This window comes from Heliangelus exortis, chromosome 11, assembly GCF_036169615.1.
Source record: "Heliangelus exortis chromosome 11, bHelExo1.hap1, whole genome shotgun sequence".
In the NCBI taxonomy this organism is placed as follows: domain Eukaryota; kingdom Metazoa; phylum Chordata; class Aves; order Apodiformes; family Trochilidae; genus Heliangelus; species Heliangelus exortis.
The window spans coordinates 22,047,809-22,064,874 of NC_092432.1; the positions used below are offsets into that span (position 1 = coordinate 22,047,809).

At 36.9% G+C, this 17,066-nt stretch overlaps 1 protein-coding gene and 1 long non-coding RNA gene across 4 annotated transcripts in view; one reads left to right on the forward strand and one right to left on the reverse strand.

Annotated features, from left to right (window-relative positions):
* GALK2 (galactokinase 2) overlaps nucleotides 1-17,066 on the forward strand; it is a 47,857-nt gene that overhangs the window by 1,151 nt on the left and 29,640 nt on the right. For 2 of the 3 annotated variants that reach the window (XM_071755261.1, XM_071755263.1), the window contains exons 2-5: nucleotides 1,485-1,573; nucleotides 2,935-3,058; nucleotides 6,423-6,513; nucleotides 9,352-9,498. In XM_071755261.1, the coding sequence (XP_071611362.1) occupies nucleotides 1,485-1,573; nucleotides 2,935-3,058; nucleotides 6,423-6,513; nucleotides 9,352-9,498 (451 nt within the window). The remainder of the gene's footprint in view (nucleotides 1-1,484; nucleotides 1,574-2,934; nucleotides 3,059-6,422; nucleotides 6,514-9,351; nucleotides 9,499-17,066) is intronic. The other variant, XM_071755262.1, reaches the window with a different exon arrangement.
* The window catches only part of LOC139801229 (uncharacterized), a 115,961-nt gene continuing 100,127 nt past the window's right edge, over nucleotides 1,233-17,066 (reverse strand). Inside the window, exons 3-4 of the long non-coding RNA XR_011728109.1 lie at nucleotides 3,258-3,409; nucleotides 1,233-2,070 (exon numbers count right to left, since the gene is read on the reverse strand). This is a non-coding gene — a long non-coding RNA (uncharacterized lncRNA). The remainder of the gene's footprint in view (nucleotides 2,071-3,257; nucleotides 3,410-17,066) is intronic.

Below are 17,066 nucleotides of genomic sequence, written 5' to 3' on the forward strand. Positions count from 1 at the left end.
AAGAGATCAGTCAGCACTTAGATAAACATACCCCCATGGCTGCTGTTGGTTCTTAGTCTCTTGGTACCAGCAGCACTATAAAAATATCTGTGAAACAAAGAAGCATTCTAAACACTGACACAAAAGGAATAAAGTTAACACCTAGAATACTGCCAACAGATTCCCACATCGACTATAATATAAATGTGATCTAGAAAAGGGATTGTGCAACAAAATGGCAGAAATGGCTTCTGTTGGTTGGAAGAGATATCAACTAGTCAATACTAGAGGAGGTTATAAGAAGGAAAAATTACACAGGGACCCAGCTTTGTTCTGAGATGAAAAAGTGCTGAAAGATTTGTTTAAAAAAATCACAACAAATATTTAGTAACTGTCTATCTAAAGAAATGCTCCAGAACATTTGGATATACATATAGCTGGTCAGTAACAGCTTTTACAAAGAAGTACAAACTAAATAATTGACTGAAATTTTGTAACATCTGTTTCTCATTGCTATCTTCTTACATTCACTTTGCATTAACTAGGCTTCCAGTGCTAGTTTTAGACAAACTGTAGTAACCTCACTAAGGTTCCTGTTACTGGATTTTTATTAGAATAAAAAGAAAAAAAAAAAAAAAAAACGGCTACATGCTTTAAAGCCAACAGGGTATGCCAGTGTAATATTCTAAGTCCCATTGTAAAGATTGTTTCTCTTGTATTCTTACTGCTTTTTCATCATTTTAGACTGTTCCTTACATTAATGCAATTTAATGGGTTAGTGAGCAACCTAAATTGATTTAAGGTGGTTTTGAAGTCAATCATTATCTCATTTCTTATGCTTTAGTAAGATGATGGCTTAATCGCTTCTCAGTCTTTGTTTACCTACAGCTTATGTGTGACACACTAAAGCATCACAACTTTGCAAACAAAGGGTGGACACTAGATACTTTTACAGTCCTAGGAAATAAAGCAATATGCCAGCTTTTTCTTTGCATTGGAACTTTCAGTGGCACATCTAGCACCTCCACATGGAAAACGGGAAGAACTTTATGTGAACTGTTGCTGTAAACCCCTGGAGTAAATACTCTCACAGTCTATCACTAGTCACAGGGATGATCTGTCTCTGCATATGCATTTTTACAGAAACGGGATAATGACTAATATGGAAGTTGATAAAAGTCAAAACTTAAAAGAAAATTAATCTGCTTAGGGCTGGTGTGGTCAAATCTGACTCTGAAGGGAGCGCTTCTGTGTGTGTGACAAATCCCACTGCCACAAACAAGTGAACATACACATTTCTTATTAATAAGAATGTTCTAGATAACCTCTGTCACAATCAATGCTATATGAAGAACAAAAATAATGAAGATCTTCATGTCACTCCTGATATAATAGAGAAAACTACATGTACTTAAAAAAGTTGATTCTAATTTCCTTAAAGAAACACTGAAACTTTCTTGCTCTTATGCAAATATAATCCTAAATGTTTCTAACCTGTGCTTCAGATTGCAGAAGCTGAAGGAGATATTTATGTCAAAATTTGGATCTGCTCCCAAGTTTTATGTTCGTGCACCAGGGCGTGTCAACTTAATAGGTAAAAGAGAAAAATTAATCTGTTCTTTTATCTGCCATCATGGAAGACTGGTAGTTTAATACATATAACCATGATCCTGTTGGTCTTAATTTTATTTTTTTCAGGGAAGTTGCTTGTGATAAATAGAAAAGAGAATATAATAATGTACAAGCTTTTACTACACTTCATTGTAAACAACCGCATGCTCAAATATCAGTTTTGGCAAAATACATTTGTAGACAGTCATGATAGTTTTGAAAATTGGAATAACTCGCCAACTTATGGTTGGATACTGTTTCTTAGAAAAGCTCTGGAAATGGAATTGAAAGTAGTTGATCAACAGTGCATCCAGAAGTTAAATGCTCTTCCATTATAATTTAAGCTACCACATATAACCAGCCACAGAGCAATAGATATGATAAAGCACAAAATGATCCTACCATCATCTCCTCTTCTTTACTCTTCCATAGAGATGCATCTGCATAACTTTGAACAGTTGGTTGTGGTTCACTGGCAGGCTGGAGAAATACAATTATTTGTGTTTAGGACTTGTGTTTCTATGGCAGACTTACTTTTGAGATTTCTCTATCCATGTTATGACGTGCTCTCCCTAGAGCTGAATTTCTTGTATATTCTTAAAGTAACCCTACATATTTGAAGATGACATAAGTAAAAGGATCCTGAAAAACAGAGCTTTAAAAATTAGTTAGTCCATTGTGCAATTAATGATATTTTTTATCGCAGTAGTGTGTTACTATGTTATATAGATGATACAGACAGAATAAGCTTTTTTTTTCCCAAGACAGAGCATGTTTACTACATACATTTTCTATTTGAATGTTACTTTATATGGTGTATGTAACTGTATTCATGGTTATTTAAATATAATTATCTTACTGGAAAATGGTCCAGCAATTTCATGGGAAAAAAAAAAAAATCCACTACAAGCCTTATCTAGTGGCTGATGAATCATCAACATGAGCAGAGATCACATAATGAGGAATGTGGTGCCTTTTTCTCTTCCAGTCATCAGTCAAATTTGATAAATTAATGTTTTTTTTGTACTCTCACAACAGTGTACAAATAATATGGCCATAGGACAATAATCTACATAGTGGTTTTTTATAATTTTTATAAAGCAGTGTTAAAACATGAAGATTTGTAACCATATGCAATAGCTAAAATCACTAAAGAAAGAACAAAACATTTTGTGCAGTAATATGAAATGGAGGAAATGCACCTCAGACTTTAAATACTAAGAGTTGTGACTATACTCGGAAATTGCCTCATGCAGTAAACAATGCCGAACCCCTGTAGAAGCCTTGTGACTGCTGTTCTTGAAAGAACTATTAAAATATTTTAATTGTCTGTTTCTTTGGTAGGAGAACATATAGACTACTGTGGTTATTCTGTGCTCCCTATGGCTATAGAACAAGATATACTGATTGCAGTAGAGCCTGCAAAATCTCAAGTTGTGCAACTGGCAAATACCAATTCCTCCTACTTGTAAGTAATTAGTCTGCTTATGCACTAATTTTTACGAACCTGTTTATACAATTGCAGCCCAGGTCAGCTTTTCAGAGATATGAGAAGCTTCCATTGAGGTCAACTGTGTAAAAAGAAGGGTCTAAGCAGATGGAATCCCATTGGCTCTATGCTGTGTGTATTAGTTTAGAACAATAGGGTTGATGCTTCTGTTTCCTACCAGTTTGTTTAGATGTCTCTTGTGAGTCTTCTGAATTTGCAGTCTTTCTAGAAGTGCTATCCTGTCTAGAAGTCTATCTAGAAGTGCTATTGCCTCCTTTTAGCTCATCTTTTTTGATGCAATCTCTGTAATTGGCAGCTGTTCAGTTTCTCCTGGAGAAGGGAATGAAATGTTTTGTAATCAATTACTGCATATGAAAGCTAACACTCCTCAGCTGTGGACAACCTGGGGCAGAATTTTCACAACACAAGGGCTTTAGCAACAATCCTGGCTCAAAGAACCTGTATTCACTCTTTCCCACTTCCTCCTCAGCTGCTTGTCTGCAGAATCACAGAGTAATTTAGGTTGCAAGGGACCTTTGGAGATCCATGTAACCATCTTGTTGGCCTTGTGCTGGACTCCCTGTAGTTTTGCCAACGTCTTGTTTTGTATTAGGAGAACCCAAAACTGGACACAGTATTCTAGCTATGGCCTCACAAGTGCTGAAAATAGAAACATAGTCCTGCCATTCTTTTAACTTCAGCCACATTTTTCTGCCTTCTTCCTTGTCACAAATTTGTGTAATTGCATGGCAGTTCAGATCAGGTCACTCACCCACATGAACTTTTGTGGGCAGTTTGCAAAAATCAGAATCAGCACAAGCCTTCTTTAAGCCTTTTTTATTAAGCCATTGGTTTAAGTCAATAATAAATTACTCCCTGAAAGCACAGTGTATGGCAGCACAGGGACAGGAACATACTGCCAAAAGTGGGAACTGCTTAAGCACATATTCCTAAGTAAAGCTCAGTTTGTATTTTGAGCTGCTGATGATTAAAGGAAGGATGAAAGGAATTTTTACTTCCATGCTAAATATAATTTTTTTTTCATTTTGTGGAGTATGTTTGCACATTATGGCTGGGCTGGATTAAGAGTTCACCACCACCAAAAGGCAATTGTTACTTCTTTTGCCCCTGCTCTTCCTGTCCCTGCTTCTAGCATCAGTCCACCCTTGGCCTTTTACCAGGTGTAGCACTTACTTGAACATAAAGTCAAGTGCACTATTTACCCATATTTTTCCTGGTTAATTTTCTGTCATTTTAGTTAACCAAATTGCTGTGTGCTCAGCACAAAAAGCTGACTTGGAGGTAACATTGGGAACATGCAGTGCTGAGCAAAAGGAAAGAAAATGAAGACATGAGTGTAACCTCTCCCTTTCTTTAATAGCAGCCTTCAACAGGGCTTAAGCTGTATTGCAAAACCATTCTACAAGAGGTGATAGTTCCAGAATTAGAAAAGCTTTGATTAGAACTTATCATAATCAATAATAAATAAAGGCATAACCAAAAGGTAAACATTTTTACTTGGTCTTTAAGCTTTGGCACATTATATTACAAATGAAATGGCCTTATCCTAAGGTAGATACAGTTCCTACCAAGTCTAGAATTTCATCCTTTGAATTAAAATTGAATACACAGTCATTATATTTTTGTATCTGCCCTGGTTTCAGTTTGAAGTCATGTTTTAAGCCAATAACTAAGAAGAGGTCTCAGAATACAACATCAAGCTTCTCTGTTTTGTTGAGATTCTCTTGCTTAAAAACAAAGCTAAAACATGCCCATCATTTCATAACAAAGAAATATTTTTCAACACTTTGAATGTTACACCACATTAACAGAGCTGTTGGCAGTTTATCTTTTTTCCCCAGCCTGTTACACACTGGCAGATTTATGCCTGTGGTGAAGATATATATGTGGGCCTTTGGTGAACAAGGAATAACCATAAGCCTCTGTAAAATCACTGTTTCCTATTTCATGCTTGTTTTGTGAAATGGTAAAATGTCTTAACAGCTTCTATTGCACTCTTCCACACTGACAGTTCATGTTAACTTTTAGGGGTAACAGGAAAGAGAACAGGTTGCAAGAAAAAAACAAGTTTTCTTTAGTTTTCTATGAGCAAAGGCTAGATAAATGAGCAAAATGCATTTTAAGAAGTCCCTATTCTAATTTATATTCAGAATCAGGAAATACGGTACATCCCTTTTTGTACTTGAGGGGAACTTGAGGGAAGAAAGACTTCAAATCTGCTCTCTATTAATCACTTTTATGCATTAATTTCCATCTACTTTGTATTTTAATCCTCAATAATCCCCCCCAATAATATCTTCTGTGTTACTCTACAAACCCCAGTAATATCTTGGACTAACTTTGTTCAGTTCTATGATGCTGCATTGTTGATAAAGTCCTGTAAGTGGCACTATTTTGAACAATTGAGGTTGAAGGACAGCAACTTGCATGTTAAATTATACACAAATCTCTGATATTTCTGCCTTGGTAACACTAAGTTGGTAACTTCAGGTGTGAATCTGTTGTGTAATACAAGTGGAGCAGGTCACTCAGCACAACTGAGTTTCACATTAGACCATGTGAAAAGAAGGCAGGATTGTGGGTCCACTGAGTGTTTGGTTTGGGGGTTGCATGAAACACAAATTGCAGTCTTTAACTGCACCAGAATAAAGTGGAGTTTTCAGCCATCATTTGAAGTCAATTATAAAGCATAAAGATGCTTTATTCAAGTATAACTGTTTATCCATAGGTAGCAGAATACATTACTGATAAAAACATGCTGACATTCACTGCAGGTATTAACTAGCAATATTATTTTGGATAAAAATAACCCCAAAATGTCTCTAACCTACATAGTTAACAGATGCAGACTGAGGGTAGTGTAAGAACCAAAAATTTCATCCTCTTGGGAGTTGCAGAGTGTCCTCTGCAAAGGTAACGAAGATTAATTTCTGAGCATGGATTACCAGAGAGCCCAAAGGTTATCTCTACCCTAGGTTATCTCACCCTAGATATGATGATTTAGATTTTCACTTCTCTAAGAGATCAAGAGAATACAGATGTGATTGAAGGCAGACTGCCCTAATTAAGGATTCCAAAGGTAGTTTAATTTCTGAATTTATTTAATAAACTCTTTAATTTAAGCAAAAAAGTGTTATGCTGCCATCTAAAATATCCTTATAGAACGATTAATAGAGCAAATCTGTACAAAAATTGCTGAAAACCAAGGCACTGAACAAAATTAACATAGAAATGTTTTTTTTCCATCAGCAGGTGGCAGTAATAAGCCACGTTTTTTCAAACTAAATTTACTGACAAGCCTCAAGGTTTTTTGTTTTTGCAGGGATTTCAGTACTAGTGTTAATAACATTGAGATAAACAAAACCAAACCTCAGTGGCATAACTACTTCCTGTGTGGACTGAAGGGCATTCAGGTAAGCCAATCCATTTAACTTATTAAATTAACGTAGGAGTAAAATAATGACAACTATATCTCTTCACCCTGAAAATAATTCCCTGCATTGTATAGCTTTTCTTGAGGTACTGTATTTTTATGTTAGAATTTGGAGAGGGGATATGAGTGACTTTGTTTTAAAATATTTTAATTTTTATTACATAAATTACAATAAAAATAGTAAAGTCATGATCAAGCTCATTATCAAGATAACATTTCTATATTTTGAAGTTAAAAAGAATGCTTCCCAATGGGAGAGAAAAAAAAAAAGTTTCGGAGGCTTGCCTGTCAGGACACAAAGATCGTATTTTAGCCTTCCTATGGAAACATTTTTTAAAACATTAAATTTCCATTAGCATTGGAAACCTACAGCTTGTGCACAACAACTGAGTGAAGCTGGCTCATGCAGCAGGCAAAAGAAAATGTTAAAAGTAAGTAAACAACATTCAGAAGAAATATTCCAGCAAGAACCATTACTTATCTAGATTTTCAGCATGTGGAATTTGGATGGGATTTTCAAAATTCCCTGAGAGCCCAGAGTGCAGCTCTGCGGGAAACGGCAAAGTTATGGTAAAGGCAGGCAGCACTGAACACACAGTTTCCCATCTGTTCCTTTGAGCTTTATCTTCTCTGTTGTGAGCAAGACTGTCTGCAGACTGACTTGAAGACCAAACTGCTTGTGCAACCAAGTGCTGATCGTCAGTGCTGTCCTGGGAGGCAGCCTGAACTCACCACTGAGGCTCCCTATAAATCTCACAGGCTGTTTGCAGGTGATTCATGGTCATTAGAGGAGAAAGTTCTCAGCTCAATGTCAATGCAGTGATATTTGTGGAAGGGTAGGTGGGGTAAATAGTGATGGCTGGTCAGGAGCAGGTTGCCACAGCCAGCCCAAATGAGGGGTAAAAGCAGTTTTTAAAGCATTTGAAGCTTGCCTTAGACCATCCAGGTCACCCTACAGAATGATCCAATAGATAAGTACTGCAACAAAGCCTGCCTCAAACCTGCCACAGCAGTCTTCAAAATACAGTATTTGGAACAATCAGTGCCACAAATTACTTCATTACAATCCACAATTCCTGAACAGATCCCCACCCCTGTGTTAAGATCCCAATAAACTACTAATGTTTGCAGTAACATGAGTATTTTCAATTTTGTATTGCCCAGTAACACCAGTGTTTAAGTGCCATTGACTGTAGAGATATAGATTATATTTCTTTACAATATATCCTTTCTTATATTAAGGCTAGCATGACCAATTGACTTTATTTATTTTACAGTCTGCTACTGAGATTTGTTTCCTAAGGACAAGTTTTCATACTTGAAGGTCAATTTGCAAAGCAGGTTTGCAGACTCTAGCACTGGCAGAAAACACACATAAATGTTACAGACTTAAGAAACACTGAAATACAAGTACTCAGAGGGTCCAGCGGGATAATCTGTTTATATTAAGTTGAACATGCTATCCTTTTGGGACAGAACTATTGCAGAACTTGGCAAAGTCCATTTTCATTTTTGAAACTGAAGTACGTTTTCTATTTAAACATCGCGTGATAAGTTTGCAGGCCTGATTCACATTCAAGACAGTCCAGAAACTGTGGATCAGTTTCTGGTTACTCAAGCATTTTCTGTTTTGAACAAGCCTGTCTAGTGTTCATGAAGGGGCATCAACAGCAGTAGTATTTTAGGTATGAATTCTCTTATGCTTATAGAAAGGGAAATCTAAAATGATTTGAAGTGATGGAAGAAGACGTTACGGGAGGCTCTTTGTGTTTGCTGAACTGTACCATGGGTATTTATTGTTGAAGAGGAGAAGTAGTAGAAATCTTCTGAAGGTGGGCATTTCTTTATGGAAGTGCTGCCATTGTTTCTGATTATTGGTGTTGTAACACAGTTTATTAACATATAAATCTGCATCAGAATGTAGCTCTTCATATACCCCCCAAATACATTCAATGATTTTTTAATAAGTACTGCATGTTTATTTTAAACTAACAACAGATAAATTTATATTAAAGCAGTTACAAATAAAAAGACAAAGCAACTAACGAGTAATTAGAAGAGTCTGTACACAAGGATTTATGACTTCTTGATTAAATGTATTATCTGTGAAATCTATTAATACGTATAAGAATATTTTAAGCTTTATTCTAAAAAATAGCATAGCAGAGACCATCACCACTGGTAGGTGTGTCTTTGTGTCTCCTAAACCATAGTGTCCTTCAAGTACCATTGTGATTTTCTTAGTGTCAGTCCTGTGGGACTGACCCTGTCAGTCCTTCAGGACATAGAAGTATCTGGCTTTGAATACAGATCTGGCTACTAGTCCCCCATCAGCATCATGTGGCTCCTTAACACCCCATGCCATCATTAGAAGTCAAGCCTAAAGTGGACCTGAAACTCGTCAGGATGCCTTAATTAAGGAGTTGTAGAGAATTATGACAAATATAGGGTATGCAATGATTGGTAATCTCTGGTACTGTCACCGCAGAAGCTCAGAGTAGAGCTTCTTGCTGCAAAACCCACCCATGAAGCTTGGTAAATTCTTGGGCTTTTAGCCCATCCTGAATTCTGCTTGGGGTACAGTTCTGTCAGCTGATATATGTTTGTGTACAGGAACTGCAGACATACCTTTGGCTGAAGCCCTACCATTGGCTTTGTTAAGGAACAGAATGAAAATTTTGCTTTGTTTTGAAGATACCAGAAGCAGGTCCTTGGTTCCAGCAACACAGCAGAAAGATTCTCTTTCTAAGTATCAGATAATTGCAAGCCTGAGCCTGTCTGTACTTGAAACTGAGATTGTTTATTTTTTCATTGTTAGGAACATTTTGGTCTTAATAACCCAACTGGAATGAATTGTCTGCTAGATGGAACCATCCCTCCAAGTTCTGGTCTCTCTAGCTCCAGTGCTTTGGTGTGTTGTGCAGGACTCGTGACACTAAGAGCTAATGGAAAAAACCTCTCTAAGGTAATTTACTGTAAAAGACCAGAGTGTCAACAGTAAAATTCTACTTAAAATTAAATATTGGTAATGCCTGTAAACATTAAAAACACGATACAATTGTTTTTGCAAAGAGTTGTTGGATATAAACTTAAGATATTGCACAATTGAGCAAACATCTTGGGCCAAATTTTGGCAGGATTTGAATTTGGCAAGAAAACAGGCTTACATTAAAGCTGAAAAAACGGAGCATTAATGTAAGCCTGTATTTTGGCCAACCATAAGGTCCATGCCTGGACCAGATGTGCTATCTGCAGGCCAGGACTGAGGATATATGTGCTGAAGCATGTGGACCACACCCCCGAGGCCTTTACCCTCTCCCTGAATGACTTTTCATGGCTTTAACAGCAGAGCATCTGTTAGAAGCCTGTGGAACAATTTCTTGATAAATTATATAATCAGCGCAAAGTAGAGGTAAAATTCTTCCATCTGATTTTCCTTATTTTCTTCACAGTTTTTTTGGAATGTGCATACCTACAATCCAAAATGTATTCCTCACTTTTTTAAACAAACATTACTCTGAAAACAAACCCCAAGAATGTGACCTGTTAGCAGAACAACTGTTACTAGAATTTGGCTTGTGTAATTCAAATTTCTGGAGGAGTCACGGTCTTTGAAGGTGCCCTGTGGGAATCAAGTTCTCTCCAGTAAAAATGCCTGCTTAAGTGAAACTAGGATCTTAAATTAGAACAATTTCAGGAAGAGAAAACACCAGATCTAAATGTTATGCATATTTGTGCCTATTGTTTAGGGCAGACATTCCCAAACTGTGGTACACGATGCTGGCAGCTGTGCTTGTACACAACCACTTATCAGAGCCATGAGGTAAACAGATCCACACAGAAGGTTTTTGCTGGTCAGTTGTGACTTGCTTCTCTGCATAGCTGCTGCAGTAGCAATTTGCTTGGCAATAAGTGCTCCATCCCACTGTGCACCAAGGGATCCACCAAGGGATCAAGCAAGGATAAAGCAGCAAGAAGCAGGGTTGGTGAGGCCAGGTGACTCTTTTACACAGAAGAATGTGACTACAGTTACTGTCACCCTGCTTTGTGTAGGTGCCATGTGTGGCCAAAAGGTAAGTAAGGAAGGGATTGGACACTCAACAGAGGCTCTGATTTGTGAGGTGAGGCACATAGTGCAATGGTAGATGAAAACACAGAACTTTGACTGAGACTTTGCAGTAGGAGGGCTGGAGATGACAGACATGCTGTTTTACCTGGCCTAGCAAGAAGCTTCTCGTTTTGCATAGATGGTCTTATTACAGGTCATCACCATTTTTGATGGCAGTAACCAAATGAGCTCAGCTTGGGAGCTACTGATCAACATCACTGGAGTGCGCGTGTTCAGATATTGTGTATCTGCAAAATCCATTAAACCAAAAGAGGTCAGAAAACCCAAATTTTACTAGGTAGTAGAAATCTGTATCTGGAAAATCAGAAGCCAGGTTTTCGTTATTCCAAGAAATACTGCACATCTTTCTTTAGAGAATAAATGATACAGTGTACAGTGTGTATCTTGAGCTGCTTTTACACATGGCTCGGGAGTACCAGCTGGCATTATGCCAGACCTGTTCTAAAGAAAGGGGCAGAACTTCTTATGGCATTTTCACAGAAACTTGTGGAGGCACAGAAGGAACAGAGAGACTCCACTGAATGTCTTTCCTTGTCCTCAAGTGTCCTGTTCAATCAACTCAAAATCTCTTTTGCTTGCTGGTTGGAAAATGTGCTGAAAGTTAATCTTGTGTCTCAAATATAGCTGGACAAACATAAGAGACACAATTGCACATTTTTGTCAGGCAATCCTGCTGTCTGCTGCCAGATATTTTGCACTTGTGATGAAAAACATGCAATTAATGTACAGATGAGAATTCTCAATAGCCAACTAAGGAGTAGTTAAGAACATATTCAAGGTTTTTTGTTCTTCCACCTGGTTGTGGTGGTTGAGACAGAGGATGACAGCTTTGAAGATTGACCACTTTTATCCAAGCTCTAAGATTCCCCAAATCTTACAGGACAGTGAAAACAAGTTCAGTGTTCTTGGCTAATTTATGGTTTAGCATTAGAGACCTCTTATATCCAGCTAAATCCAGATTTTCTGTTGCACTGAATTTATGCTTAGCCTTGCAGAACTGCCTTGTAAAAGGCAGAGCTAGTCTGAATATAAATTAGAGCAATCTAGGCATGTGAGCCTTCAGAAGTATAAAACGTGCTCTGGCCACTTCTTTCCAGCTCCTAATGCATCCTGTGCTGGTGTCAAGTGGTATCTGTGCAGGATCCAGTAATGCTGGCTGTGTATCAGCTGGGAGCTCCCCCAAGGCAGGGGAATTCTTGGCTGACCAGAAATTAGGGGCTTTCCAGAGCCTTTCTACTAGAAAGCAAACCAGGACCTTGCATTTTTAGGGCTCTGCATATTTTTGTGTTTATTTTTAAGGAAAAAATAATGCTTTACCTCCCCTCTCTTTTTTTTCTTGTTTGTGTTTTTTTTTTTCCAAACACTCTAAAGTTGTGAAAGTTGTAAATGGTACTATTTATAAGCAACAATATTTGGTCACAGTGGTAATTTTATGAGAAAAGATTGACTTTTTGCCCCTCATTAGTCTCAAGGACTTTGCAAAGTCTTAATACGATGGCCTGTAGCAGCAGAACGTAGGAACTTTTGGCTTTGGAATCAAATTTGGCTGAATCATAGGGCTTCTGTAGCCAAAGATATGAAAAACTGACCTTTTACTGAATGGAACTTTTATCTGGTTTGTTTCTCTGAAACTATTTTTATGAGAATGTTTGAGTTATATGCTCTTTTCCCTGATAAATGTAAGTCTAAAATAGTAGCTGTAGAGTAAAAGTTGTTGAAATTTAGAGCTTTTATGAGATAACACTTCCAGTGTGAAGTTTAGGCCTGTGAGATTACAAGCCAAAAAAACCCAAATGAAAAATATTGTAAAAGCATTGCTAGAATTTCATGGTGGCTTTCTTTAAAAATAGCACTATTTTGACACTGAAAACAAAATCAGGAAGAAAATATGCTGTCACTAATTATTGTGTGTAGCAGGCTGAAATGGGGCATTGTTTCAGTGCGCATACAATATTTTTTAAAAAAAAAAACATCACACACATACACAATAGTTTAGGGAAAATACCAGTCCAAGACAATTCAGCCAGATGTGCAGTGCTAACCAGTTGCAGCAGTGCAAGAGCATTCAAAAAACAAGATGGAAAATTTAGAATGCGATCTTTAAAAAGAATCCATTTTTCTCCTCCAAACAGGATCCCAGCCTAAGACTGTGTTGGCATCTCTAAAAGAACAGCAATGCTCAGTATTAGCTTTTGATTTTAAAGCGATTTTTATTTTACTGTTACAAAATCAATCTTTTGTACAACTTTTCATCAGGAGAAGATACTTCTTGTAAAGGAAATAGAATAATGCTCTAAATTGCCCCAGCTTTTTCTTTCATGGTAGGAATTAATGAGTACAGAAAATCACTTAGTACTTCTGAATAACTAGATTTACTTGAAAGATGTGATGATAGTGTTGCTCTCCAAATGTTAAATCTTGTGGTACTGAGTTCTGTTCAGCCACCCTAACATTTTTCTGTTGCTCAAGGCTGGGAAGCTGTGCACATACTTTTTGGGAAAAATAGATCAAAAGCAAATAGGTTTTACTTAATTTAATGTGAAATGTTGAGCATAGTAAGTTGAACTATATTTGGCTATATCTAGACTAAAAAAAATCTAAATTAGAAAGAGTGATAAGTAAAGGACCTAAATCTAACCCATAATGGTGCAGTGTCCCTTAGCTTCAGTTTTCTCAAACTGTGGCTTAGATGAATTTGAGTGCAGGGATTTTCAAAACACTCAATGTTGTCCTGTGTTTAAACAGTTATATTACCTGGTAATGTCATACTTTACTAATTCCTAATGATTTTTCTGATGTGCAGTAGGACTCTAACACCTAGCTATCTGGCAAGATAGCTGAGTATTCATATTGATAATGTGACTTTGCAATTAATAACATGTGGTGCTGGCTAGGATTACTTTATAATATTGCTGCATCAAAAATGTTTGATAGATGCATGCTCAGGTTATTTATATGAGAAACTCAAATTCCTTTCACACAAGAAATAGTAACACAGATACTGATATTTTAAGTATTGTTAATACTGAGAAATGTTTCTGTCTCACTTTTGCACAGTTTCTCACAGTTAAAGGGTTCTTTAACTTGTTAAGCTTGGCTATGTGTGTTTGTAATCAAGGGGAAACAGAGTACTTTGGAGCAGTGGAAATCAAAGGCCATAATCTCTCATTAACCAAATTGATAACCTTCTATTTGAGCATGTGAGAGGGCAGACAAAGTCAAGCTAAGACTGCTGCGCCTATGAGGACATCCAGATACTATCTGACAAATATTTTCTCGTTTTGGAAAAACTTAAGTATAATTACCTTGCAAAGCAAAAATGAATTTTAGCTAATTGGGATTTTGTACGCAAACTGGAAGCAGATGGTAGCTTTCAGCAATCTATTTCTAGTTAAGACTAGATATTAAGAATAAGGACATTTACGGTGGTAAAAATAAACCTCAAACTTTGGGCATAATTTTCTACCCCAGTACCTGAATGCTGTGCCTTGTATTTCAGAAGTTATTTTTGCACATATATACATACGTATAAAACATGTAAAGATTAAAAAAAAAAAAAAGAGAGAGAAAAAGCTCATTCTAATGATACTCTAAATATTACTTAAGTGATGGAGAATGTTTTTGTTCTTACAGTATAATACTAATCTTTATCCATAAATATTTCTTCTCTTTTTTCAGTCTTGTGCTGTACCAAACCCTGTATAAAAAAATCCCCACAAAATTTGCCATAAAATCACCAACATTACTTGGTGAAAAGGGAAGAAGCGAACTTGAGTTTGACTTTTCAGATTGAACTGTCCAAAATATTAATGAATGTGCACTGGGGAACCATTACTGTGTTGGAGTAGAGGAAGTGAATGCACACACAGGACTTCTGGCTCAAAAGAAATTTAAATACTCCAGTTACTTAAATGTGCGTGCTGAGGAGACTTTTGGAGCACCAAAAATTATAGTCTAAAAATAAGTCATACTAACAAATGTATTTTCCTTGTGGAACTTCCCTTCACAAGCAATTAAATTTAAACCAGGAAGAAAATAGATTTTTTTTTTATTTTAAAGATAGCTATCACTATTCCTGCATTGTTATATACAGAAAATTTAGCCTGGTTAACTTTTGCCAAAATGAACTTACATAAAATCACTGAGGCAGATGTAATTTAATACTATCATTTTATAGAGAGGTTTACTTTATTTTGACTGCTGTCATTCTGGATTTGTATATATCAAATTTCTGGGTAATGTAGGGTGAGCTGTTCCAAAAAAATACCAAGCAACACTAATTCTGTTTCACTAACAAATATTTGCCTGTCTCCTCCTCACTAATTGTCTTACTCTTTTAAGGGGTTTAATCTTACATAATTTTACTACTTTAAAGGTCTATGTGAGATTGAAAGGGATTAATCACTTGTGTGGAGCATATTGACAGTGACAGTTATATAGGGACAAATTCTGTCACAGTTTACATACTGTCCAGACCCATTGCATCAGTGATAATCAGAGCAGTTGGCCCTTGGCCTTTTTATGAGCAAGGGAACTATTAAAGGTGAAACTCAAATAATTCTTTACTTTCCTGTTTTTAGGATTTTTTGGTAAGTGATCATCTGTTCACTTTCATTATTTTTCAGATACCTAAATACCTTTGCAGGCCTTCATGTTCATTATCAGTAACATAAAATTGAGAGAAGCCAAAATAAACGATGGGCAACAGGGAATCAAATCAGCTGTGTTGGGTGGTTTATAATTTATCATGCTGCTGAAGTATCTGGCTAAATCTGATTTTGGATTGTGCCTGGAAACAGAATAATATTCTTCTATCAGTTCTTCAACTTATTTGAAAGGCAAAAAATACTCAGCTGAAAATCAAAACCTGTATTTTAGGTGTTTCATATTGAAACATAAACAGGCAGAGAAAGGCACGTAGTAGTGAAATGTATGTTTAGTGAAAAAACACTTTTTCATTAAACTCCAAAAAAAGGTAACATGATGCAGAACTATATGTAAGTTCTTATTACAGGAAATCTCTCTATCTAGAGTAGCTACACATAAGGCAACTAATAAAAAAATCACAACCCTTCTTTGTCAGACTACATTATATCTCCACTAATATGATTTCCCAGATTAGCCTCTCTGCATGCTGGGTAGGAAATCTAGTGGCTGGAAGATAAAACAGATTTAAGTGGTAGTAATTTCTTTCTTTGTAACCCAAGATTGACTTGCTCCTTATCAGGGAGAACCTTAAATTGTTTCAAACAAAAAGCAGAGGTAGTTATTAGAGCACTTAGATCAAAGGCTAGCCTAGGTCTGCACATGGGGGCCAGTTGCCTGGTAGACAAACTGGTAAGCACTGCCTCCTGCAATAGGATACCTTCTAAGCAGACTTTAGAATTAAGCTTCTGAAGAGGAACAGCCTGAAAAAAAATACACTTTGTAGATTGTTAGTCTTACATTTTTCCAAATGTTCCAACTAAAGTTGTCTAAAATCTAAATAAGAATTCAGTTTTGAAATCCTTTCGAGACAGCAGCTTCCTTAAATAGATTATTACTTCACTTGAATTTCTTAATGCTTAATTCTTTATTAGGCAAGTGGATGAATTATATCCACTGAGATTTTGCTCCTAATGATGTTGTTTTGCATTGTTTTAATTGTGGATATTCGCATTTAATATGTTGTATCTTTTTTTGTTGGCTAAGCAACAAAAAGCCCTTAATACATCACGTAACCCACTGATACTAAACCTCTCCTGTGGAAGCACAGCCAACCTGGCACGCGTTCTTGCTGACAGATATAAAAGTCCTGTTTGGGTTTGTGTGTATCTTGTTGGGTCTGGCATTCAAAGGCTGCAATATTTAGCATTTCTTGACAGATCAACAGGGAGGCTTCAAGGTTTAGCTCACCTACCAGCTACTGCTTCTGTCGTGTTGTGCAAATCCCTCTCCCATGTTCAGATGCTGAGCAGACCAATTGTACAAAGGAGCTCAGGGTACTGCAGGACTCACTTCAGATATTAAGTTTCCATCCCAGCTTCCCTACGTACTCTCACTCAACCTCTACAGCCCTCACTACCGTCAGCAGAGGGGAACAGTTTGCTCCAGACATGCCACTGCAGAGGAGGTTTAAACAAAGGGGAATTGCACAGGAGTGGCTGATGAGGTCACACAACCTCTCGTGTTGACTATGGTGTCAGGATGGTGACCCCAGTGAAAGGAGAAATACTGCTGAACTGGGTGAGGTTGCATTACCATACATCTGTGTCATCACTAATAAACACACATTTCATGTGCTTCACTTGCCACATAAAAGTAGCAGAAGTTATACAGTGACATTTTCTCTAATGTAGTGTGTAAGAAAAGCTCTCAGTCTGCTCTCTCCTTCCTTACCAGCCAAGGTAGTTAAAATGGAAAAG